This window comes from Triticum aestivum, chromosome 1B (assembly GCF_018294505.1).
Source record: "Triticum aestivum cultivar Chinese Spring chromosome 1B, IWGSC CS RefSeq v2.1, whole genome shotgun sequence".
Classification (NCBI taxonomy): domain Eukaryota; kingdom Viridiplantae; phylum Streptophyta; class Magnoliopsida; order Poales; family Poaceae; genus Triticum; species Triticum aestivum.
Window position 1 is genome coordinate 36473218 of NC_057795.1, and position 21353 is coordinate 36494570.

Consider the following 21353-nt stretch of genomic DNA (forward strand, 5'->3'; position numbering starts at 1 on the left):
ACCAATTAATAAACCCCTTCACAGTTCAAAGACCACGTTCCCTTAGGACCAAATAGAGAATAGGAAATTTATTCAAAACCAATTCTGCAGTACTAATACGTCATGGAGAACAGCTATTGTCAATATGTCAACAATTAAATCAATTCACATGTGTTTTCACCCAGAGAATCCAAGACAGGAGCAACTAGTCAAGCAGCATGCACCAACGGAGTAGTTAGATTAGGATTGAGAAATATTAGTTACTTATCCGGAAGCTGTCCGCCTTTTGATGGCTTTTCCGTTCAAATAAAGATGGCTCTTGCTAGCCACTGTGTTTTCACCCTCACGCTATATCTCAAATCTTCTCATTTTCAGTGGACTTCAACCAGGCAAAAGCGATCTTTCACAGGATTATTACATAAGTAAATTTTGATATCCTAAGCAGAGAAATACATAGGTAGGTGGTCACTTATCACAAGACGAAGTTAAATTTTTTTGGAATCAAGAGTATGTTTCGATTCAGTTCACCAGCAGTAAGTATGAGATTATTGGTCAACTATACTTGCAACTAAAGTGGCTCCTAATTTGCAATTCTAACTATTGACCAACTACAACACGTGAGCACATGCACAGCTATATTTGAGTTCCTTGCAGATTGCAAAAGAAAACACAGACAAGCAAATATAACTGGGTCTTTACTCACATTGATTATTAAAGAACCAATACCGTGCACTATAGAGAAATCAAATTGGAACCTGGTCGCAGCATCAATGATTTAGGCTCTAAACAAATTTGGCAGGCAACAAGTGGAAGTGTAATTGCTCAGGTAAAGGCTAAACATGTTGCACCGCCACTCTTCCTCAGTCATCAATAATTCCTGGTTGAGCTCCTGCCAATAGCTAGTAGTGATCAACAAGCCAAGAGAAGCAAATCAGCAAGCTTAAACATGTTTGATTATATCCATTTTCTCGCAGTGCATACATCACCTAAATTTAACAACTAATGCTAAAGAACATAGCATATCTTTATGCTACTGACCTCCACAAATGTGTGGTTCTACATACCAATAAAACAGCAAGCAAGGGAAAATTAGTCTACTACTTCAAGATTTCAGCAGCAAATAGGTAAGCAATCAGCAGCAATTTTTCGATAAAAGGGTATGGCTCTTCACAAACACAGCGAAATCTAAATTTGCTGCACTTTGCTGCACTTGCAATGAAAAATACAGAGGGAAACAGGGGGAATAATCATACTTTTGTTGTTGTGAAGGTAGTAGGTCGCACGGGAGGCAGGCAAGCCAGTCCCGGGCAGGTGAGCAGGATGTCGGAAGAGCCGAAGCAGAGCTGGTTGGCATCGGAGTTGAGATGTTGGGCGGTCTAGCCACGCGCCCACGGGCAGGATCGACCAGCCGAGATCCATGGAGGAGGAGGCCGACGGGCGGAAGGCGCCGAGCGGCAGGTGGCAGAGCAAGTTTAGAGGGAGAGGGGAGCGGCAGGGAGGCACTAGCGCGGGCTGCTTCGTCGCGCCGCCGTGAGGTGGTTGCTGGATGCGGCCAACGCTCGGGTCGGGCGGCGGCGGAACAGGGGGATCAGGTACGAGTTGAGGTATGGAACCTGTCCATAAAGGGCTAGTATTTTTTATTTTCTTTTGAGGATCTGAGGTAGTTTTTTTTAAGCTTACGTAACTCCTGAAATTACAAGAAGAGGATTTCATACAGGACTTTCATGGGAAATAAGAACCTGATGATGCAAACAAAGAAGTTGTTTCCGTTTCATGAGTAGTATTCTACAAATAACTGTGTTCATGGTGCAATCAGGCCAATATACATTAGATTTGCACACCAAGAGATTGAGTAACAGTATTCAATTCATCCAATCTGAATCACCATTGGTTTGAGGGCTACAATAGCTTTGCTATCTCTTACCAGCTCAGGGCACATACTGTATCCTAACAGATGTTGAATCAATTTTCCAAATAAAAGTTCTGTTGGTACAACCATATTCATTTTGAGATTTCAGATGAAAGGCAGCTTCGACGACGTCTTGGCACTTCCTCGATAACGCTTCCTCGACCGGCCAGCGAAGACGGCGTCTTGCCGGTTTCCTGGCCCGCCACTACAGACGGCATGACGGCGCTTCCTCGACCCGCTAGCGGCGACGGCGTCTTGCCGGTCTCCCGATCCGCCACCGAAGACAGCATGAAGACACTTCCTTGACCCGCTAGCGTCGACGGCGCCTTGCCGATTTCCCGATCCACCACCGGAGACAGCATTACGGCACTTCTTCGACCAGCTAGCGGAGACGACATCTTGGCGGTTCCTCGATCTGCCAGCGGAGAGGGCAAGACGGTGCTTCCTCGACCCGCCAGCGGCGACAGCTTTTGCATCCTCTGATTCAGCCGTCGATGAGGAATTGGTCAAAACGTGTAGGTTCTTCGCCAATCTGGTCTTCGTCGATCCGCCATTGAAGAGGGCTTGTTGGAGCTTCCTCGATCCGGACCCACTTTTTGACATGTCCGCCTTGGCATTTCGTCAAACACATAGCAGGTCAGCCGGTGCGCCCAACGAGTGCTGCCTCCGCCCGGTCGCCGCTACTCCCGCCCCGCAACTCCATCCTGCTACTCGCCCGGCAATAGCAACTCGCTTGAGAGAAGCTGCCCACGCCCACCTCCGTGATGCTCTCAGTCCGCGCCGAAGCTCGTGCCCGCTAGTGCTCACGCCACCTAGTCCAGCTTTGGGTGTTAGGGTCACGTTTTGCTGCCCGGAGCTCCGAGCTCGCGCCAACGTGCGCCGCCGAGCGCAACCGCCATGCTCGCCGGCGCCCCGACCGCAAGTAGCCGAGCGCGAGGCGCCGCCCCGCGCCTGCAGCTACCACCGCAGCCCCGATGTCGTGCTGACCTGCAGGGGCACCGCCGCCACATGGCGCCGGCGGTGCCGACAGCAGCGAGTGCCGGGAGCATGGCGGGCGTCCGGGCGAGCATGCTCGTCGGTTGGGGATGTGTGAGGCGCGGCATGGCGCTGGCGGGAATGAACATGGCGGCGGTGGGGATGGGTAAGGCGCAACCGAGGATTGGTAGGGCGGTTTGGTTGTTTAATTTACATAGTTGAATCTCCATGGTTATTGTTTGAACAAAAGTGACATAATTATGTTGGACATAATTATGTTGGACCTACTATGGCTGGCGTGGACGAACCCTCCACAAATTGTCCGGTAAGATGAAAGATGTTGAGATCAACCCATCTCAAGATCGGAATGTGAGATCGAGACTGCCATAGATCGACCGTCTCATCAACCCATCCCATCAATACTTATGTTTTGAGACAAGAGTATAACCTAATAGTTTAAAAGTGAGGGTCGCATGAGATCTCTGTGAACTGTAGTTCAAAACTGGTTAAATTTTTGCTGCTTTGACCAACGGTTGACAAGGCACAAATATTTGACATATCCCAACCTAAGTGTAGATCCATGATCAAACAACACGTTTCTAACACAATAAATCTCAAAACTAAATTGGTTTGGTTGTTTAATTTACATAGTTAAATCTCTGGTTATCCTTTGAACAAAACCGACATAATTATGTTGGACCTACTCTAGCGTGGATAAACCCTCCAAGAATTGTCCGGTAAAATAAAAGATGATGAGATCACCCCATCTCAAGATCAGAATATGAGATCGAGACTGGAATAAATCGATCGTCTCATTAACCCATCCCATTAGTATTTTTGCTGCTTTGACCAACAGTTGACCAAGGTATAAATTTTTGATATATCCCAACCTAAGTGTAGATCCATGATGAAACGAGACCTTCCTAATCGGTTGCGGTTGGTTGGCGGACCAGGGTTACAGCAGAGGGGTTGAAGCACCGTGGTACATCACCTATCCAGTGCATGCACTAGTCGACGGTGACGGCGTCCGTGGACGTCGTGTTCCTCCTTGCCCGCTCCGTTTGTGTGGCGTGTGTTTGTATCGGTTGCTTCGATGTATGTGATGGTTGCTTTATAATATAAAGCGGGGAAACTCTTTTTCGTTCATTAATTGGCTTCCTCAAATGGCGACAGACTATACAAATATCGACGACGAGAACGTTACATGGGAGGGCGACGGATCGCCCTCCACGATTTTCGGATTTTGGTGTTTTTTTAACCATGATATAACTTTTTACAAACAAAATTTAGTATTCCCTCCGTCTCAAAATCGATTTACAAACTAGAACATTCCCTCAAAAAATAATTACTTTTTTAGAACAAAAATAATTACTTTCCCACCACCTAAGTTAGAAGTTAGGTGTACTGTTGTTTGCGCCAATATTTTTAACCTCCCGCTAAAAGGTCTCAAATTAGCGTCTTTGTTCCAAAAAAAAACTTATATTAATCTTCCCGCTAAATACCGGCGTCTTCACGGGAGATTGGATCTAAGCTCTCGCCCCTGGTTTCTTTGTGCTGCCGGCGTCATGACGGTCTCAACACAGCGAACCACACTCCAGTCAGCTGCACGCCGTCAGGTTATTCCACCCGATCTCTTCCCTTCCTGGAACCTCCGGTCCTGCTGGATCTCGCCCTCCTCCATATCCTCTGCGCCCGCCGATCAGGGCAGGGGACGACATGGCCTCCGCAAAGCAGCAGCCGCCGCTATACATTGTCGTCGCCGACGACCGCCAGAGGACCAGCTTCCCTTGCACGCGCCCCATCCCGCAGAGCGCGCTCCAGATCATGGGCTGCAAGCCAGCCACACCTTCAAGGTCTGTCTTCCCCCATCTTGCTTGTCCCCCAATCTGTCAGCTCACTTCTTTTCCCTTGGGTTCAGACTGAATCTTTAGATTAGACTCAGTTATCATCTCTGCCGCATCCCTGAACCTCCATAATAAGAGATGTAGATCAGTTTTCTTTTTTGGAATTCCATACTCCTCATATCCTACTTCAATTGGCTGATGGGATCAGTCTCATAGTGTTTTTGGTTACAATTAGCGAGCGTTGTACATCTGCCTCATATCCTGCTTCAATTGGCTGAACCTACATAGTGTATTTAATTGCAGTATGATGTTCACAGCAGGGGAAGAGCTACTAGGAGCCTCCCTGATGCATAGGCATCAGGGTCGATGTTGATTTCTTGAAGCGATTGTGTAGAGTTGTTTGGCCGTGCACCAGGTTAGGCTGACAGCGGTGCATCAGGTACAGAGACAATCCCACGGCGGCCTTGTTCGGAACTGGTTCATGGGTAGGCCAGGTCTTGTTCAGACGTGGCCAGGCCTTGGCGTAGCCTTGTGGGCTGCAGCCTTTTGGGTAGGTTTCGTGTGGCTGGGCATCAAGGCGTCAATGCCCTTAGGTGTTGTAGCGTCTAGCCGACACGCGATCACTCGACGAACCACAGCGGATGGGCGACGCTGCGCTAGGCTTGAGCTTTACACCTAGCATCATCCATGCTAATCCGATCAGCCACTGACCTCAGCTCCAGCCCAAAGGTAGAGTATGACGTATAGAATATAGATGTAGTAAATCTTAAATCTCGGGTTAACCATTGCAAAAATTGTGCTTTTAGGCGGTATCTTCTTTAGATTTTTTTAGTTCTATGTACGGGGATATTCTGAAGTTGAGAATTCAGTTCATTTAATTGACTTTATCAAATGTGGATAGCCACAAGACTGGAGACGGGAGACTGTGTATAGTCTAATAATGTTGCAATAAGTCGCTCCATCGTCGTATTTTCCCTCCTTTTTTGCAATAATTGTTCATTCCCAATTTTTCAGAAACTATTGCCAATGTACTAAGTCTTATTCAGAGATTGTCAATATTGTTGGGCGTCTCCTGCTCTCCCTCTTTTATATTTGGTTGTTTGGTCTCACACTGAAGCTGCTAGATGTAATGTGGACTCAGGGCCAGAACAGAGAAGAAGCAGAGCAGGTAGACTCGGGTGTGTGTTCAAGGCAACAAATGCCCTTTTTTCCACTGAACCACCAACACATGCTAGCTCTACTCTTTTGCTGTTCACTTACACAAAAAAAGACCACACTGTATCCATACCCGTGCACGCACACAGCCCACACTGTACTACACTATTTGGGTACACACTCAGTACATATCTTCAGCTTCTAGAATGGCTTGTCTGACTGGTTATATTTGGTTTCAATAAATTGATAGGAACGCAGCCAAAAGAACACCGATAACCGTAAGAAACAGAAGACAAAACACAAAATTGGATTAAAATCTTACTTGCAAGTAAGCTTTGAGAAGGTATGAGTCTAACTAAATATGTATGCCTCGCTGCTAAATATGGTTTCGTGTTTCAAGCATCTCATTGTTATATTACTTGCAGAGAAACTTGGAACTCACCCACACGAACGACGGAACACGGTCTAACACAGAGTCCTAGAAAGTTTACGTAAGTACACTGACTTCTGGTTATTCTATAGTTATTCAGTGATGTGCATTCGGTGTGTTTCATCATCAGCTGGGATTATTCATGCGTTGGATCCATCCATTCTTGTTTCATCTTTTATATAGTGTCAATCTTGATGCCCTACCTATAATTGTCATTTTCATTTTTAGAACAAAGCACGTCAAGAGGTTCAAAACAAAGAAACTGAAACTGAAGGTCCACTTTCAAGTGAGCAGAAAAACAATATTTCCCAGACCGCATACAAAGACACTCTGAAATGCAAGTCATCGCAGCCTCGTGGGTATGGATACATGGCCAAACCTTCAACTGGTTCTCAAAGGTTTCGTATCCAGATTGAAGAGCAAGCTCGTGCTACAGCAGCCACCCAGCAGCAAAACTCTAAGCTCAGCCAGCAGGTCAATGAATTTCAAGATCAACTACAAGCTGAACATGCAAACATAAAAGAGAGGATTAACTTGGAGCGTGCTAAGAGAGAACAACTTGAGGAGAGGTTAAAAGAAAAGCGTGTTGAAAGGGAAAGATTGTTGGAAGGGGAGCAAACATCAAGACTGGAATTTAAAAAAAACATGATGACAAAGTTTGTAGCATTGAGCCAACAGATGGGAACCCAACAGGTGATTACAGTCATATGCTTGCGACCTTGTAAGATTTATGTTGCTTACTTGCATTGCTAAAAGTGCATTTGTATTTACAGGTGCCTAAGGATTGACAAAGAAAATAGTGACCCAAACTTGCAAAATACTCTTTTATACAGATCTAGTTCTAGTAAGACTCTAGGTTCAAGGCCAATTATTATTTCTTCAAATGCGCTCATACAAGCTGCAGCAAGGAAATCTTGAATGTTTAAAGCAATGGTAAGTCACAACCGTACTTTCTCTTCATGTTCACTTGCATTTTATACGTCATTGGCATTCATAATTAGCTAGCTGCTTCTTCTCTTTCACCATGTGTTGTTGCTGCATCGAGTCACAACTTAAACAAAAAAAGAATATGTGCTAGCTAGGGACATGAACTTAACTGAAACTATACATCGAGTCACAACTTAAATCAATAGCAGAACCTTTTAGTAGATGTACTTGTGCTTATGCTTTAGACATTTACACTTGTAGTCTGGCGATAGTTCTTTTTAACTATGGGGCTGGAATAATTGTATGGCGTATGTTATGTTGGACTCATTTACTAGAACTTCTTTTATTTCTTGATTGCAGGATCCAAAGAACTAGCTGGCCTGGACTCTAGATCACAGACCGTTTAGTCTTCGCAATTAATTAGGATGGCTAAATTACATCTGAGTTTCATTTGATGGATATTTGCTACGACAATTATGAACTTTACGAATCTATATATTATACGTATGGTTTTGAATATTGTAATTGAATGCATGTATTTTTTCTATGGTTGCAATATGCTACAACCCACTTTCGGTTGCCACATGTTAGCACCACTAAAAAAAGTGTTGTGTCATATCTCAGTCGCTACACCTACCTATTTTGTTGCATTAGGATGTTGTAACAGATCACTTCATATTGTCGCAATAGCTGTTTGGCGCCACCAAAGTATTTTTTGTTGAAATAGAGTATCACCACGGAAATTTTAATTGTCGCAATAATTTCTCGCTACAAACATTTCACCTGTTGTGATACCTATTTATCACCACCAAAACAAGTATGTTGCAATTCCCTGTTACGACGACTGGAATATTTGTTGCCATAAGTTAATGCCACAAGTGTAGTGGATCGTGGCAACATGCTTAATGCCGCGAAAACAAAGATTGTTGCCATACTTTATTGCCACAATTGTAGTGGGTCGTGACAACATGTCTAATGCTACGAAAACAAAGATTGTTGCCATAGTTTTTTTCCACAAGTGTAGTGGGTCGTGGCAACATGCCTAATGCCACGAAAACAAGGATTATTGCCATAGTTTATTGCCACAGTTGACTATTGTCACAGAAGAGTAATGCGCAACGAAACGGGCGTTGTTGGCATAGGTTGTTGCCACAAATGTCTATCGCCACGAGATATCAGGCTCCACGATTCGTTACATGTTGCATTATAGCTATCTCCACAAATATAATTGTGGCATCAAGTGAGTGTTGCCATGGGAAAACATGTGGCAATTTCCCACATGGATGTTGCAATAGCACAATTTATTGCCACAATTGCTTTTTGGTGGCAATAACCTATTATCATGCGTCCAGTCGCAACGGCTGCCAACGAATGTTGTTTCGTGGCAATAGGTACTTATCGCCATGAAACGGCATGTATTGCGACAAACAATTTTGTTGCAATAGACCCGGATCCTTGTAGTGACCATTGCTTAATAAGGCACTCTTTCCCAATATTCTGTCAGCATTCTAAAATAAGAAACAAGCAGACACATAACAAGTTTATCATGTACTAGTATATGAAACTCATTTCGGTGAACCAGTTCATTAGTAAGGTGGACAAGATTAAACTATCAAGTCTTCTATTGCCAAGTACTAGTACATAATAAAAGCATCAAACAAACATATATCTATGTCCTATGGTCACTGCATTGTCTTGCTAAATCAAAATAGAGACACGGTTCAAATCATATCAGTTCAAGACAAAGCAGCAGTGAAAGAATACAAAGCATGGGAAACTACACGGCACAACAATATTTCAGATAGGTACCACGGGTCTACATGTACAACAACACTATTGGCTCTGTTGTGATGCTAGTAATGTGCATGATATGAAAGTCAACTGTATACACAATTGAAATTGAAATCAACAGACCTATTGATAAAAGCAAACCTGTTAAAGATACATGCGTGAACATACCTGTTGTGCCATTGGAGTTTCGATTGGATCATTCAATTTAAAAATAAGTTCGTATCAGTAAATACAGTGATACAAGAGCAAAGTAATCATAGTTAAAAAAAGGCGCGCCTAAGCGAGCGCTTAAGCGCGCCTAGGCTCTAGGCGTTGGCAAAACGCATTGCGCATAACTACACATAATCTATGCATAACTGCGCATAAGCATGCGCTTTGGTCAGTAAAGCGCAAGGCGGTGGCAAAAGCACAATTAACGCCTAGCGTTTTTTTGAACTATGATAGCAATGGAATCTTAAATTAGAACCGTCGTTCTTCAGGTTTAGGCACTTGTTCTACATGAATAGAGTACAGTAAGACGCAAGAATAAAATACTTAAAAATAGAAAATGAGCTCATAGACCTTACCACATTCTTGGTTCGGGACCAGTACAAAACAAGGCGTTCCCAGTCATCGTCCAGTAAATGTGTCTCAGGAGAACATACGGGAATTTGATGAGTTTCTTTGCCGGTGAAGTACGTTTTCTTCAGGTAATCTGATACTGCCACCAAACATTCTTGAAGATAGCAGATGTATTAGCACAGGTTACCTCATCCTGAGTTTCCAAATCGTCCTTCTCTATAGAGAAAAATGGGAAAATTTGCTGTATTGTAACCATCATGGAGGTAGGATGTATGGGACGAAGCAAAGTAATTGCCATGAATAACATTACTTACACATAACTCCTGGACAAACACCTGCAACTGGCATTTTCCTTCATCTTCGGTATAATATTTCCAAGATGGGAAGATACGCACATACGATTTAATAACGTCAAATGCGATAGATGCTAAACTACGACTGGCTGGTGTGGCTTCCTCCACAGGAATAGGGGTACTAACTGGTGGAGTTGGGGTTCACCATGATAGTACTGGCCCTTTGGGCACTGGAGCTGCCTTACTAACTGCTGTTGTTTGGGAGCTCTGTGGTGGAGATGGTGCTGTGTCAACAGGAACTGGGTTACTATCGGCTGGGGTTGGGTTAGATTGGGTGAAACTGGTTCTTTGTCCATCGCAGTAGGGGTACAATCTGCGAGAGTTTGAGTTATGTGTGGTAGGGCTGGTTCTTGTGCATGCACAACCAGGGTGCTATCTCCACCAAGAGGTAGCACTGTTTTATTTGAAGACCATGTTCTTATTTCGCTAGATACTGGCATCACCCGCTCCAATTGAAATGGCTGATAAATAGGAAACATAGTTGAATGTACAGACATTGTATGAGAGACAGATGCAATAGATAGTGTGGAAAAAGAAGGGCATGAAATAGTTGACATGTATATTGTTTAACTAAAACGGATAGCATGACATAATTTCACATATATGATGTCTATCTAAACTGGATAGCATAGCATAACATAATTCAAAGATATGATGGATAACTAAACAGGATCGCATGACATAATTCACCTACATGTTATCTAAGTAATCAGGATCGCATCATTTAATTCACATATGTGATTTATATGCTAAAAAGGCCATTCGATATGATGTCTGAACTAAGAACATGGTGTTGAATATTGTGTATATGATGTCTAAATTATGCAATGCAAGACAACATATGCATGATATGAGCAGTATAACCGTGCCAAGTTAGAGCATACACCTCAGTGGGGGAATAGGACTGGTCATCTGTCTCTGAATCCATCTCTGAGGAGCTATCGGGACCCAACAAGAGATCTGCTTCGACAGGTAGTACTGTCTGCTCTGAAAGCCTTGTTTTCACTCCAGATTTTTCCATCTCCCACCCAAATGGCTGATTCACAGGAAGAGTAGTTTAATGTACAAACATTGTCGACAAATGGAAATGTAATGAAGAAAAGGATGGGCAAGATATTATTTAAATATATGATGCCTGGTTAAACAGGATGGCATTGCACATTTCACATATATTATGGCTGGCTAAAAGACATGAGACTGCATAATTCCCATATATGATATAGAAACTAAACAGGTGGCATTACAGAACATGTCTAAACTAAGCAGATGACATATATGATGTCAAAAGTAGGCACTGCAAGGCAACATATGCATGATATGACTAACATCATCATGCCAAGGTAGAGCAAACACCTTGGGGGTAAATAGGAGTGGTCAGCGGCGTCTGAATACGCCTCAGAACAGATATCTTCCTCTGGATTACAATCTGGAGAGGGGTGGGGAGGGTTTGCCATTGAACCCACCATGGAGCGATGTCTGCATGACATTGTATTGCCACGCAAAACTCTTCTCTTTTTCTCTACATGTTCAGCATGACTGTGTACAATATCTGACATGCATACGCAAAAAATATGGTGAGATTATGTAAGGAGAGCATGCAGAAATTTAGAGTGATGGTAACAACCAGTGGATGGATCCAAAAATAATGATAGCAGGCTGATGATTGCTTTAAATTAATAAAAAGACAGATGATGATTGCTTTACTATTTGTTTCCCACCCAAGATGAACAACATAGGCATACCCTAGGTGAACCAGATATTAGACAGACATACTATTCATTGTTGCCTCGATATGTGCCCCACAACTAATTTAGAACTCAAGTTTGAACATGAATTTGGACCTGAGTTGGGAGTCCAAGAGCTGAACAGGACGATAAAGTAGCAGGTAAGTTTAAGCAATGCATAACATAAGCAGAAACAAAAGAGTGCGACCTCTCTTGTGGACCCGTGTACTCCTCAGGTTCATCTGCTGAGTCGATGATGGTGATGCCATTGGGGTGCGTGCCGGCGGCAGGGAAGGAGATCTGAGGCGGCGAAAGACGGTCAGGAGTCGTGATGTCTGGTTTGGTGGATGCTTCTGTCGATGGAGCAGCTCAGGTGAGGTGGACGACGTCGCGGCAGGAGCAGGACAAACCACACAAAGTTCCCTTCGACACGTACCTGTAACTGAAGTAATTCTGTAAGGGCTCATTTGGCTTGCATGATTCTTAAAACGCAGGGATAGGAAAAACACCGGAATAGGATAGGAAAATGCACATGGTAAACAGAGCATTTGTAAACACATGATTTCTATCAACTTGGGTGTTTGGTTTACAGGAATTGGAAGAGCAGAGGAATGCAAAGAAACATGGCCAAAATAAAGAGAAACCATATGAAAGCGTGTACAGTTAGAATGTTATTCTGGCACTAATGCACTTGGTCTTGTTTTCATGCATAGGATTTTGAAAAGTAGGTCCAGGTGGATGTTTTGCTTCATTCCTTTCAACAAAATGCATGAATAATTGAATAGTAGAGTGCCATTGGAAAATTCCCTATTGCTATGTTTTTCCGTTGAACCAAAATAGCCCTAATGGATCGACGTGAATGTATAGTAATAAGTGACGCAACAAGTGTACAACCTCTTTGCCGTAGCCGTGTCGACCTCAGCATCATTGGGTTGGTCGCTGAAGCAGTTGAGGCAGAGGTGGCTGTCGGAGGTGTGGAGGAAGATCTGAGGAATCTGTAGACGGCGTCCAGGGCACTGCTCTATTGTGATGGATCGTTCTGTCGTTGGAGCAGCTCCGGTGAGCCGTAAGACGTCAAGGCTGAAGCAGCACAAGACAGACATCGTCAATCTCAAGTGGGATTCTAATAGCATCTCCAATAGCTGATGAAAATGGATGTAAAATTAACATCACCAAAAACCACCTGACTACAACAGATGAGGTAAAAACTGTTGACTCTGAACTTAACTGTCGAAACTGAAATTAACTGTGGAATCTGAATGCTACTGTCGAAACTGAATGCAATGGTAACAGAGAGACACTTGACATGTAGTTTAGGGAGGGCCTGCAGATCATCTTCAACCTGCACACCCCTGAGCCGCCTGCCACCACCGGCCGAACCGCTGGCCCCAGCACCGCCTCGCCGCCCCGAAACAACTCGCCACCGCCGCCCCGGCCAGCCCTCTAGCCCCCCCCCCCAACCTGAACCCTAAGATAGATAGTGGGGTACCTCTCCGGAGAGCCCCCGTCCCTGCTGCGGGTGGTTCTTCCTTAACTCCAGCGAGCCCCCCTCCCCCAACCCCTGAAAATCAACTGACCCAAAAGTCGATTTAGTCGACTGAAGTATGGCTTAATCAGAGCAGAGCAGCAGCACGAGCGAGGGGGAGAGCAGCAGCAGCAGCTGGGCGAGTGAGCGATCGAGCGAGAGCCGAAGCAGCAGCAGCAGCGCGAGCGAGCGAGAGCCGGAGCAGCAGCAGCAACGCGAGCGAGCGAGCGAGAGCCAGAGCAGCAGCAGCAGATCCGGCTGGTATGGACGCCACCACTGAAGGGGCCTCACACTAGGGGAGAGCCGCCGTGGAGATGTCGCCCGCGGCGCCGGCTTCAAGGTAGCTGCTCCATGGCAGTGCGGGATGGAGCACCATCAGCGCCGGGAGGTCGAGTTAAGGAGAAGGTGCGATGCGATGAGTGTACAACCTCTTTGGTGGCGCCGAGTAGGCCTCGGCTTCATCCGAGGAGTCGGTGAGGATGATGCGGTTCCGATGGAGCAGGTTAAGGTGGCGCTGTGGGGATGGAGCAGCCGCGATAGACGAGGCGATTGTTAGAGCAGCTCCTTGGAGGTCGAGGACGGGGCGGCTGAACCGGCGGGATGGTGAGATGGACGACGGATCCTCATCCGGGGAGGTAGACGAGGGACGTTGAGCTGTTGCGGTGGACGACGTTGTCGGGGAAGAGGCTCCGGCTGGGCAGCGGTGACGTGGCGGACGGAAGAGGGTGGGGTTTCACGGCTGGAGCGGAGAGGTTATGGCGGCCTGGGATTTCGAATGGCTAAAAGGGGGCGATGGGAGGGGTGAAGCATGACTTAGGGACGCGCTTGTCCAAAATGTAGGGTGTGTTACAAAAGTACCCCCCACCGATTTGAACTAGCGGCCCTTTCGGCTCAGGGTTAGAAGGGGGATTTCGCGTGTCGGGATTTGGCAGCTGGAGGGAGTTTTCGCGCGCGTTGTAATTTCGGGATAGCAAGGCGCGGGTTATGAAGGCGCCAGTTTTGGGAGCACGATATCTGAATTTTCGGGATATAACAAGATGCGGGTTGAATTTTAGGGACAAGCCTAATGTGTAGTAATATTGTACTTGTATGTACCAAATCAATTCGCACTTCCCTCAACCAAAAAGAAAACAAAAAAAATAAAACTATTCACACCACACAAAGAGAGAGTCTTGCCCCGTTTTACTATACAAATGCTATTCAAAGCTACTCCCTCCTTCCATCTATATAGGGCCTAATGCGTTTTTCGATGCTAACTTTGACCAAATATTAGAGCAATGATATATGACATGCAACTTACACAAAGCACACCGTTAACTTCGTCTGTGAAAGGTTCTTTCAATGATATAATTTTCACATTGTGCATGTCATGTACTATTAATCTTGTCAATAGTCAAAGGCGGTCTTAAAAATCTCATTACGCCCTATATAGATGGAAGGAGGGAGTATGAATCCATGTTATGTCCGATTAATTTTTTTCGCTTTGCTGTATAATGCATGTAACCTACTCATACCAACATTTTAGTGCATTCCAAATGTCTATACTACCGCTGCAATTCGAACTAAATTTGAATTCGTTTCTCTATTTCAATAAGAATCTACAATCATGATTGTTGCCAACTTCAACCATCATAGTTTCCTTGCTATCCGCCAGATATAAATCGGACGGCCTATAATGCAGGATGGCAGGCACACCATCATCAACAACTCCGTTTTTTATAAGAGTAGAGATAAAATATATTAAATGTAGTATAACATGTTCATAAACACACCATGTGTATCACCGTTATATATATTCACACATACGTCGGTTTAAAACACTATGATAAATTCTTCAAATATCCAAATTCGCTTTTTATAATGAAGTATATATGATCTCTATTCGTCTTTTACACCCACACAACCCTCTTATCTTTGTAGCTAGCGCTAACTTTCTCTTGTGCATGCACACGCCCGCATCCCTCTCACCCTCCCTCAGCATTCTCTAGCTCCATCGCGCAAATTCGTCTTTTCACTTTAGGTCGTTCACCCACGGTGTGTGTAGGCCCCCCAGCTCCTTCTTTACGGCACACATCGATCGATATGCCTCTCTAGCCAGGTGTGCCTAGCACAAACACAAGCTTCCCCTCTTCTCTTGTCACCGTCCATGCCTCACTCCCACCACTCTTTTCATCGTTCTCGTACTCGCACACTCCTCCCCGCTCGATATAGTATGCCTCTCGTACCACCTCCTACATGCATCCCTCTATCTCTATCCTTCTCCTCGTGCCTTGTTTGCTTCTAACACACACATGCATGTATACCGATCAATCTCCCAAGATATACCTGGATCGACTTTAACTACCCCCCCCATCGATCGACGTACCTCACAAGTTATGTCTCTCCTTTCTCTAACAAAGGGCGATTGATCTTCCTATGTAGTTATGTCTGCTTACCACAGCCACATCGTCCCCCCTCATCATTCGTGCATGCCTCCTGACCCGTCTCTCACACGCACGTGCACAGACAACAAGCAGCCATCTCCTCTCTTATTGATATTGCGGGCGTGCCCTCCATTTGTCTAGCAAGCCTATCCCACCATTTGTTAGAAGCAACTCCACTACCACCCCCTCCAACACTCTAGCTCTGTCTCTCTCCCAACCTTATTCCTCTCATGCACATATGCATGGATGCCGATCGATCTCCCTTAATACATGAGGCAGATCGATCTCCTTAATACATGAGGTAGGCCTCTCTCCTCCTCCACACATATACCAGCCATTGTACCTCTATAGTTAATTGGGCCTCCCTCTTCCCCCACCACACACCGATAGTCGAGCGCTGCAGGTAGGTATCCATGCCACAGAGACAAACTGCACATGTCCCCTCTCACGTTCCAGTAGGCCAGCCACTCTATATCTTTGACGTGGGCACACACAAATTCGATGGCACTCTTTATCGATCGCGCGCGCGCACACACACACACATCATCCCTCTTTTCGATTCTATGGACACCTCAAGCCGGTGATACCTCCACTCTCTTCTCGTGGATCGCCCCCTCTATATATATGTTATATCTAGGACTCTATTTCACACACATTGCATATGTTACATTTTTTGATTGACCCCCCCCCCAAAAAAACTCTCAAGAACCCACACACTATATCTCTCTAGGTTTGTATCTCTCTCACACAACCCCATGTAGGTGGTGTACGTATACAAGAAGAGAATAGGTGCACCGTGCACGTACTCATGCTTCGTGCCCAGCCACACCCGCGCGGGTACACGGTGGAGCTCATTTCTTTACGAAATGGCAGCCCACGTGCTAATTTGAACGCCTGTAGCGGTTGTTTACCTAGGGAGGTCGTGTACCACGCCTGCACGAAACAAAGTTCGACTTGACGCGTTGCCGCGTTATTTTTAAATAAAGTTATAGCGCTCAATGGCACGTACACAGAATATAAAACGATTTTTATGGAGAAAAAGGTAGTCCGCTCACTATATACAATGGAGCCTTGCGTGCCTAGTTTGTTGCTCTTCAGAGTATCTCACACAAGGCTGCGGTGGCCTCTCTCTCTCTCACCGTTGGTCACTGATCCGGCCGCATCCCATCCGCCAGGGGAAAGGGAGTGCGGTGGCCTCTCTCTCTCTCACCGTTGGTCACTGATCCGGCCGCATCCCGTCCGCCGGGGGAAAGGGAGGAAGTGCATCGTTTCTCTGTTCGACGGCGCTGAGGCAGCATGTCCCGATCTGCGGTACACGCCGTTCTCTCTGACCAAGCTCCGGCGCGGCAGGGCCTACGCCACCTGCTCGCAGATTCCGCCCGCCGCTGCTCACCTAGTTACATCCCGACGACCTCCAGGTATCCCCTCCGGCCTTGCTCCACTGCCCGTCTTCCCACGTCGCTGCATGTGGATCTTCCATAGTTCTTTGCCCAAAACGTAGCTCATCCAGCGTACTTTCCATATTGCATTCTCGTCCTCACACCGTTTTAGACATACACAACCGTGTTGTTATCTTCCCTTAGGGCAAGGAATATGCTTCTTTTTTGTCGTCGCATGTGTCATCAACTATTATTGGCCAGTAATTGTTTCCTTTCTACCTCTTTTTTGCAAACAGGGCTATCCATTTCACCTCGTTGCTATTGCGACCTTTTGGTGAACTGCACAAATCACTTTTTTCTTAAGAGTGTTTTGTGCAGTTGTACTAAAATGTCACATGGGCAACGTCTCTACATTTCAGTGTGACTGCACAAAGGGAGATTGGTTTTGCTCTATCCTCCTCATCCAACTCCGAGCCTAATCTTCTCCAACTAGTTAGTCTTAAAAGAGACTGCAAAGGTGACCGGCTTCTATTTATGTGTTTATTGTTTCATCAGCAGTCCTCTATTATCGTAATCACACTTAATATCTTTGGAACAGGGACGCTCAACTCTATTTTAGTGGAACTGCACAAAATGATCGGAATGTTGCATGCTCCAGACAGCTACTTTTTTCCCAACATGCCTTGTTGATTTAGACAGAGCTGGGGGGACGTTGCTGCCAATGAAAGCATGGATCAATTTTAATTTAACACCTTCTCACAACTCTGTCTTCAGTTGTGATGTAATTATTAGCTTTGATCTGCTAATAATTGACATGCATTAGCAAGGAAGTTAGTTTTTTATTGTTTCCGAAAGAGCATCGATGGCAAGACACGCGAAACAGAAGCTGAAAGCTCACACCATTGTACAATTTCATGTCTCGCTGGAAAATTATTTGTATAGTACGTCAATTATGTAAACAAATAATGGAAGCTTGATAGCATTGCCAGAAGCCTCTTCATCATCCGGGTCCATGTGCCATGCACAAAATTATACTCCTTCGTTCCTAAATGTTTGTCTTTTTACAAATTTCAAACGGGCATATTTTAGAGTGTAGATTCACTCATTTTGCTTCGTATGTGTACTCCCTCCATTCCTAAATATTCTATTCGTCTTTCTAGAGATTTCAACTAGTGACTACATACGGAGCAAAATGAGAGAATCAACACTCTAAAATATGTATATACATCCGTATGTGCCAGTCCATTTGAAATCTCTAAAAAGACAAATATTTGAGTAGTCACTCGTTGAAATCTCTAGAAAGACAAATATACTCCGGAGTATATTTAAGAACCGAGGGGGTAGTGCACAATCGCATGGGAGACTCGGCCCGGTCGTTGCACCGCATTAATAGTGAGTAATGAGCAGTCAAATCATAAGCCCCACCTTTCCCACTGTAAGTTGCTCTGAAGAACCAACCATCAATACACTCTTCTTTGAATTCGCTCATACTACTCCATCCGTCACTGTTTATACAGCATGCTTCAGAAAAAAGAAAAAAGATCTGTGGGACCAAGGCGACTAGCGATCGGCCTGAAAAATAGCATTGGTAGTTATAGCACGGCGTCTATTACTAGTAGAGGGAATAATGCGTACACACATGCATGCAGTGCTTCCATCCCGGGTACACACGTGCATGCACTTACTCCATTCTGTAGTTACATGGAGAGAAAATTGTGAACTTGATTGCGATTACCACGCCCTAATTAATTGAGCATTAAACCAAACGCGTCTAAAGTCTCTCTGGTGGTGGAAACGCATTGAGAGAAATGCATCATAATGAAGCGCGCCCTGTAAACTGTGACGGAGGGAGGAGTAGTATGAAGGTTCAAAACCAAGTACGCGTATGGCCAGTCGGTCAACGCACCTCCTCTTGGCATATCACTGACATGTGGGACAGGAATGTGAGCAAACCGATCTCAATTGATGGCAAAGAGCCAACCCGCCGTTCCTTGAGAGAGACGAGGAGCGAGAACACACAGACGGGTTCGCATGGAGGCCAAGATATATTCGAGCATGGTTGGTTGATCGATATCATTCATTACATGTTGATGTTGGGCTGCCGTTTTCCGCCCTTCTCTAGAATAAACGTGTACTTCATCAGAGATAAAAAGAAATAAAAGTACAAACGCTCCACCATGCGGTTCTAGTAGTAGTACTACTCGTACTACTGCGCTTGGCTCTTCGCCTCTTCGTGAAGTCGAACAATGATGGTACTCTGCATGTTGGGTAGTACTACAGTGTATGCCTCTGACAATCTGACACCGAATGGACTGATGCATGTCCATCGAGGGTAGGCTGCATTAGTCAAAAGGCGTAAGCGAGCTTCACCTTGTCCTGCAAGCTTCTCCTTGTTCTGCGAGTTGACGGGACACACCAAAAAGTAGTGCTAGTCCATACTCCCTCCTTTCCGGTTAATATGGCTCAATCCTTTTTGCGGGTAAATGAGAGAGCTTTATTCATATATAAGCATTCTTAGGACGATCAGCCAAGACACTGGTCACTAGGAAGCGAGGTACCCCGCAAAAAAAGAAGTAGGAAGCGAGGTGTTTCATCAAGCCAGCTCTCGGCCACATTCAAAGTGCAGCAAGCACGGTTCGCACGAAGATGCGCCGCAAGGTTTGCTGACCTGTTTACATGCTGAATAACAAAAAAAGAGTAAATATTATCGAGCGCTACTATTTGTAACAGGATATGAGGTAGAATTAAGCAAGAATTGTGGCAAGTTTTCCATGCAATCAACTTCCATTATCACATGCGAGAACCCTCGAAGATAACCAAATGTGTTGAAGATTGCTTTATCACATTTTAAAATTATAATAAGAGTGCAGACGCTCCTCCATCCGGTTCCTAGTACTAGTATAGTACGTACCTTTATAGACTATATTAGTAAACTTTGCGCTTGATTGTTCGCCTTGTCCACCGCCTGAGTGAGGGAGGGCTTGCATTAGTCAAAAGTTTCTCCTTGTCCTGCGAGCCACCGCGCGCAAGTAATGCTAGTCCATACTGCCTCCTCTCCGGTTAATATGGATTAATTTCAAACGAGATAAATACACTGTCTGTCACTGTATATTTGTAAAAATACGGTCAGTGCACTTCATAATACGCCCATTGTGCTCAATATAAATATTTTCCGGTGTTTATATGGTCACTAGCTCACCCTGACTGAGTATGTGTGTGCATGCACGTGTAGGTTGAGCATTTAGCGTGACCGTGTGTGTTCTGTCGTGTGCTCGGACATGCATGCATTAGGGCATCGCGCACGTTTTTGCGTCCATGTGTACGTGTGACTGTTGCATACACGTAGGGGGAGTACGTGTAGGGGCCACTAAGGAGCAGTCAAATCACACAGTACATCACGTCTGTCGTAGCCGGCTATTGCGACCTTTGAACGCGGAGCAGCCGCGTGCACCCGGAAGCGGTGCGGGCGACGCTCTCTCGGCCGGCGCGCCGGTTCAATGCCGGCGCCAGTGAGAGGTCGCGTCCGCTCTGGCGGGCATGAATGCGGCACTGACCGTTTCGGGGGGGAAGCACGCGTGGGTTATGAAGAGGGTTCGGGTTGGTCAGGACCGGCCGTGGCAGCGGTCCGGACGTGCGCAAACAAGAGATGTTGTACGTTAATATTGTTGCGTATATAATTAACAACGTGAATAATGTGCCAGTTGGACAAATATGATTGGAGATGGAGATGGAAATGGAATTTTACGTAAACACGGATATGCATGTCTATGTCTATGTGTGTGTGCGCGACGACTCTCACGACCTGGAAGCGGGGGCGTGTTTTTGATCGAGTTTTCTTTCTTGGTACATTAGAAAATCAGTTTGTCCAATTCACATCTAGATGTTATTTAAGGATATCACATCTAAGCTCCCACAAGTATATAATGTAGCAACAAGAAACAAAAAAAACTAGGAAAAAAACATATACCACAAACCATCGATGCTCATGGTCGCGCCTCATGGTTGGGTCGGCTGGTGAAGTTGATCGATTTTCAATGAAAAACAAGCTGTCTTCCATCAGTGCTCTTTGCTTGTTACGCACAAAGATGATATCCTTCGTCAGTTCACCTTGGTTGCGTTGGAGACGCAGTCGTCTTTCACGTTGGTGCAATTTTATCACACAATTGGCTATGAACCAAATGTTTCCTAGAAGAAGGATCGACGTTGGTACTAAGAGCATAAGTTTTGTATTGATTTCTAAGCCTTCTCACAACTTTGTCTCCAGCTCCACAGTAATTTTATTTGTCCAGCTATTAACTTTGATTTAAAAAATGGTGTGGAATAAAAACCCGGATGGACGTAGTAGCCCTCCATTTTTATTTACTCCGCATATTAGATT

General features: G+C 45.2%; 1 protein-coding gene across 10 annotated transcripts; it reads left to right on the forward strand.

Moving 5' to 3' along the window:
* The first annotated feature begins 4400 nt into the window (after positions 1-4400).
* LOC123105475 (uncharacterized) lies at positions 4401-7835 on the forward strand. 10 transcript variants are annotated; one of them, XR_006450886.1, is made up of 7 exons: positions 4421-4716; positions 5849-5885; positions 6113-6205; positions 6288-6353; positions 6521-6985; positions 7066-7225; positions 7580-7835. XR_006450886.1 is itself a non-coding variant. In XM_044527549.1 (4 exons), exons 1-4 carry the CDS (start codon positions 4429-4431, stop codon positions 6342-6344), a joined length of 465 nt encoding a protein of 154 aa, XP_044383484.1. In that variant the 5' UTR covers positions 4401-4428; the 3' UTR covers positions 6345-6353. The 10 variants fall into 10 exon arrangements, 3 of the variants coding, with proteins under 3 accessions (XP_044383484.1, XP_044383497.1, XP_044383488.1); XR_006450878.1 differs by having other exon boundaries at positions 4415-4716; positions 5011-6205; XR_006450885.1 differs by having other exon boundaries at positions 4420-4716; positions 5849-6205.
* Positions 7836-21353: the final 13518 nt, after the last annotated feature.

Coding starts and splice junctions, on each gene's coding strand:
- LOC123105475 (XM_044527549.1), top strand. CDS start 4,429: ATGACGGTCTCAACACAGCGAACCACACTCCAGTCAGCTGCACGCCGT. Junction 4,717..5,848: donor AAGCCAGCCACACCTTCAAG/GTCTGTCTTCCC, acceptor ATGTGGACTCAG/GGCCAGAACAGAGAAGAAGC. Junction 6,206..6,287: donor TGCAAGTAAGCTTTGAGAAG/GTATGAGTCTAA, acceptor TATTACTTGCAG/AGAAACTTGGAACTCACCCA.